The sequence below is a fragment of the Chanos chanos genome, chromosome 7 (assembly GCF_902362185.1).
Source record: "Chanos chanos chromosome 7, fChaCha1.1, whole genome shotgun sequence".
In the NCBI taxonomy this organism is placed as follows: domain Eukaryota; kingdom Metazoa; phylum Chordata; class Actinopteri; order Gonorynchiformes; family Chanidae; genus Chanos; species Chanos chanos.
In genome coordinates this window covers 7842664-7848512 of record NC_044501.1, presented here as the reverse complement: position 1 = coordinate 7848512, position 5849 = coordinate 7842664, and the positions used below count along the sequence as shown (strand labels likewise).

Sequence of the window (5849 nt, the reverse complement as noted above, 5' to 3'; positions counted from 1 at the left end):
AATGTATCATGCCTTCAGTTTTCGACCAATGAGACCACGCACCGAGATTTACTTAAAAAACGAGTGATGTCATTTTATAAACTACCGCCTACCCCGCCCTGTTTTCCTCTTGTGCCCCACCCACCTCCCTCAATTGTCGGCGTCCCTAAACTCAATCGACTGACTAATGTTTAAAACATCGACCGGGCTAATGTTTAAAGGAGAACACTTAAGGCGATGTCAGACCGCTCGCGAGAAGCGATTTCAATGCAATGAGTAAACAAAACGCGTTGATTTAGTCATTAAGTCTGAATAAACATGTTGTTCTCAGGAAGCAAAACCAGTTCGGCTAAGGAAAAAGAAATTACAAGAAAAGTTTACAATAAAAAAAAAAGGGAAGGGAGGGGGGGCGAGTGGATTAAACGTACCTAAACAAACAATTTCATTCATAAGCGTCTGATAGACGGATGAACGGGGCTACAGTTTGTATCCACACTGCTGATAATGGAAGTGTGATTTCTTTGTGCCTCTGTCAAAAGCAGCTGCCTGTGCCCCTAAAGAAGGGTAAGAACTGGGAGGGGGGCGAGGGGGGGCACAATCCGACAACGGCGTATTTGTTAAAAATTAGTTAGGATGGAAAGGAGAGAGAGAGAGAGAGAGAGAGAGAGAGAGAGAGACTGAAAATAAGATTTCAGGACAAGAAAAGATACAAAAAAGGAACAAATAAACAGCAGACAGAGTCATCCGGTTTGTCCGAGGAGAAAAGAGCATTATACTGACGTGTGTGTGTGTGTGTGTTTGCACTTTACAATAGGCTGTGTAGTAGATGAGTCACGCTCCGGGTCTGTCTGTCCTGTCTGAGGTTCTGAGAACTCTTAACAGTAGCAGGAGACGCCATGTGTTTGTAATCTCTCGCGTCTTTGTGCATTTTGCAGTGAACAGATAGCCATGGCATATACCATGCACACCCAGAAACTCTCAGATAGATGACGATAATGCGCCCCCCCCCCCCCCCCAACAAACAATGTTTATCTTTATCATTACAACAAGAGGAACCCAATTATGCTTAAAAGCCTATGGTATCTGTGATGGATGTATTAAACCACAGATAGAAAAAAATACCATTTTGCCAAGTCATTGGCCTGGTACTTAATCCATTTTGCATTGAGCGATTAAGGAGGGCTGCACTGTATCCCAAACATGCCTTCCTGCACTCAGCATCTGAAAACTGCCTTGCAGTAATAGTAATGGTGTCTAAAATGTTTTTATTTTTCCTCTTTCCAAAGGTCAACCAAAACAGTAAACAGTAAAGAGGGAAACTGACAGAATGCCAACAGACAAGTAATCTACATCAAGAAACTGGCTTTTATCAGCCAAATGTGACCAGTTCAGACAAAGCAGTTAACTTAGTGACTTCCAAATGACATATGGAAGTCATTTTGTGCAAAACTGTAAAGAGTAAAACACTGCCTCACACATTTTTTTTCAGAGCACAAATGCACCATACGCTATCTCAGATACGTGTGTGTGTGTGTGTGCAGTGTGATGAGTATGCCTTGGCCTCATCCATAATGACTTCATGAGGTCATCCTGACTAATATGGCAGCCGGTCATTTCCTGTCTGCTCCCTCTGTCGTCTTGAATAGGAGGGTGTGGTCCGGCATGGAGGTATTCTATCCAAACCGAAGGTCATTCATTTGGCATGGCTGCAGTGTATTCACCTGTTGGTGAAGGCGGAGGGGTTCTTTTCTCTGTTTTCTCGAAAGATCCTGTCTAAATAGCACACATGACTGCCTACAAACACACACACAGCTTGACTGGCAGGTGCATAAACTGCCTAATGAAGATGCACACACACACACACACACACAGCTTGACTAGCAGGTGCGTAGATTGCCTACTGAAGATGCACACACACACACACACACACACAGAAAAGTGAATGTCCAACCACAGGCATCAGTATAAGGAGAGAATGTACTCATTACGGCAGTAGTTTTACGCCAAGCAAACACACAGCTGAAACACATCTGCATCTGTTTTTTCCTCACAGTTGGAGCTCAGCTCAACTATTTTATTCTTTATAAATATGGAGGGCTTACATTTGTAATCAGAGAAAGCCATTCATTTCTGACTCACGAGTCAGTTGTCGAACCTTTGCATCCATAAAACAGTATATCGGTGCACAATTACAACAAGGATCTGTCTACTTATACTGCCACCTGCTGGTGCTAATGTGTTATTGCAGCCTGATACATTTCCTTCAAATTTGCTTTGGTCTGATGCCCAACTGAGAATTTCTCCATTTAAACCGGGCTAAATGAAGACACTTTCAAAACGCTCTCTTGTAAGCATAATTTGGGAAAAAAATCATTCAAATTCAGTTTCGGTCACACGTACATGTATAAATGAAAACGCGTGAGCCGCAAAATCAAATTTAGTGTCCAGAAGCACAAAACAGAGACACGGTGTTGGAAAAAGTAAGATTTATTTCCTTTCTCTACACAGCTCATCACGTCAGGTGGTAATGTGTCATCTGGATAAACGGCCACGTGACGCACATCAGTGACATCTGAATTGACCGATGTGCTGTGCAGCATCTCTGGGTGTTTTAATTCAAGGCTTGTTCAAATGATTTGACCCAAAAGAGCGTCTTCAAGGACAGGAGATTGGACACGTGACTCAGCAAGTCATATGTCTAATACAAGCTATTAATATAATTAAAAACAGGAATAAGGTAAACCCACTCTGACAGAACCAGAAACATGGCTGGTTCTGAGTCTAACAACAATTTTAGACCAAATTTGCACGTGTTGCAAACAGTTGGGCACACTTTACTGACACATTTCAGTCACCTGTCCAATTACCTGTTATTTCACCTTCGGAGGGTCAACACATTTTGAACAAGACCAAGCGTGCTCAGTTCATTCATATCAAAAGTTGAAAACTGAGGTACACATAGAAAAGCCTAGAATCTTCATATTACACGTGTGGTCATATGAAACAGACACAAACAGTGCACACACATACAGAGAGGTCTGTATGACTCCTCGTTCACATACAGTTCACACAAGACAACCCATAATAAAACTACACCACCGTAGTTCACGACGACAAACAGGTCCTCTGCGTGTACAAACATACGGAGCGAAACCAGCGGAAACCAGTACGACAATGAATAAAACACCACAGAAGAGGAGCAGCCTCAGGTCTGTGTCGTATACATATACAAAAAAAAAATACTTCAGTTGTCGTTAAAGAGGAATGGAGACAACACAGAGCCAGTAAACACATTTTACCATCCTGAGAATACTATTTAAAATACTTGTCCCCTTGCAGGCTTGATCCAACAGAATGTACCGAGCGTGAGCCAGAATGCGTACCGGGCATTTATACTGGAGCGTAATATGACATCTTGGACACTGGTGTGAGCGTGATATGAAGGTTACACAGTCCTCAGCGGTGCATTGGATGCTGCGACTAGAAACAGACTAGGACACATACAATCTCTATGTGAAGAAAATGTCTATTATTCAGTGAAAAAAAATGTCAAATGAAAGACTCTTTCTGTTTGTGCGTGGTCAATTTTGAAAAAGAAAAAAAAAAACAAAAGAAAAAAAAAAAAAAAACGATACAAACAAATAACAACAACGAAAATTTAAATACAGACATCATTACTTTAAAAATGTTTGTAATATATAATCATGAATTTGGAATTTGATTACCAAACCCTGACATCATTATTGACAAGAAAACAACAACAACAACAACAACAACAACAATAAAAAACCATTGTGCGGTGTTCTAGTTGAACGTAGTTTAAAACGACTGATCCCATATACTCATTTCACTGAGCGAGGTCAACTCTACGTATTTGTAAAGGCAATTAGGGTCTTTGCTTTCCAGCTTGGTCAGGCGTATTCCATTCTCTTCACGGAACGAGGAGTTGAAGAGAGAACGCGGGAGAGAAAAAAAATCCGAATCGCATATGGACTTAAACGATGGGGTTTGTATGCTAAGTGCAGCTCTGGTCGTTTTGCTGCGTGATATATAGGTCACGCATACTTAATGAGCTCTATTGTTCCAGTGCGTCTCCGTAGAAACGGTAAATTGTACCCTGATCGGTTTGTTTTGAAGCAGTGTCTTTTGCCAGGCATAACTACTACGGACGACATTAAAATATGTTTTGACAAGCATGATTTTTTTTTTTTAAATGATCCATAAAAATTCTGAAACAGCCACAATTCAAACGGCCTCTGATCAAGCTAATCGTTCGTGCATTTTACGCATGAATTTAGAACGCTGCACATCAGTCAGTCGTATGACACGCGCTCTATACCGTTGAAGGTTATACAACGTCGAGTCTGATTGGTCGAGACAGCACCAAGACTTTTCAATGTTTTACTGAGACACTGGGCTTGACTGAAGCTCTGGCTTTCATCTGTGTGGCGCTAACTGAGGACTACTATGGTGGAAAGCAGGCCAGACAAAAGGGCTGGTCTACACTTGTGTCATCTCTGTTCAAGTGCAGTCATGGTGGAGCCAGTTTGAAACGTTCAATTTTTTTTGGCAGTAAAGAACATTTCCAATTCTTCTGGACATTTACTGAGCCTTCAAACTAGGACGACCCCCCCCCCCCAATAATATTATGAAACAAACATTCTGTTACATTCTTTTGACAATCAAGTGCTAAAACGGAGGAATAGAACATATCTATTCAACATGTACTCATCCATGTTCCAATCACACTTTATATTTCACAGCCTGCATTGATAGCACTGTTCTGGAAAATTCTAGAGGGGGGGGGGGGGGTTGACGCTGCATGTCAGTGACACACGCAGTTCAAGAAGATGACCGGACACAAAGACTTTGATCACGTTTCTTTCGTGATGGTCCTCTCCCCCTCCAGAACTCCCTCCTTTTCCATCGCTCCTTTGTTCTCCCATTCCTTATATTTTCCAGCGACAGAGCCGTTCATAAACCTCGTCTGGCCGTTAATCAAGTTTCAGGTCCCAGAAAGGATGAGGTAAAATAAATATAAACGTCAAAAAAAACAAAAAACAAAACAACAACACAAGAGTAAGGCCCCTTAGTTTTCCTCCTAAAGGACTCAAAAGGAACTTGCAACTTGCAGTCTGGGTCATACTGGTCCCGTTTTGCCTGTTCACTGTCGTTGAGCCCACATCCTGAGTGTCAAGAGGGCGAGCAGAGGCAGTAGAGTTTACCAGTGTTGGACACTGCCCCCTGTAGGCCAGTAAGAGTATTCATGCCGTGCACTCCCACAGTGTGGCCAGCAGAGGGCACTTGTCTACAGTGCCTCATCAGTTCACCAACAGGACGTCCTCGTACGTGGTGGTTCTAAAAAGCAGAGCAGATACAGCCACAGATCATAAAGTGCCTCAAACTAGTCTGGATGACACAGCAAAAATAAGGCAAAAAAAGCAAAGCGAAAAAGATTCCAGTTCATACTAACAGCCGACTATCAATGAATCATCAAAACTGCTAGAGGATTCTGGGCAGTCCCTGAGGGACAGAAATAGGTCATTTGTACAAACGGACGTTAAATTCTGAGCGAGCCGACTAAGCGAGGGAATATTTAGCGGCGGTTTCCATGGTGACAGACCTGTCGCAGCAGCAGAAGAAGGAACAACAAGGGGAAGTCTCCAGTCCGCGGAACTTTCCGGAGCTTGGCGTGTCAGTGCACTCTGCTATAAAGGCATGCAGGTCTGTGATGTGGATAGGTTCCTGGGTTTGATGCTGTGGGCAGATCACAGATCATAACATCAGAAGAGAAACAGACAGAGAAAAAGCCAGATAAGAAATACAAGTTCCTCACAAGGATTTCATACAGTGAAATGACTGATACGTCT

General features: G+C 42.5%; 1 protein-coding gene across 1 annotated transcript in view; it reads right to left on the bottom strand.

Annotated features, from left to right (window-relative positions):
• Positions 1–5204: 5204 nt before the first annotated feature.
• Positions 5205–5849, bottom strand: part of mcoln1a (mucolipin TRP cation channel 1a) — a 14876-nt gene continuing 14231 nt past the window's right edge. The window contains exons 14-15 of the mRNA XM_030780151.1: positions 5603–5736; positions 5205–5337 (exon numbers count right to left, since the gene is read on the bottom strand). Coding sequence (XP_030636011.1) covers positions 5301–5337; positions 5603–5736 — 171 coding nt within the window. The 3' untranslated portion in view covers positions 5205–5300. The remainder of the gene's footprint in view (positions 5338–5602; positions 5737–5849) is intronic.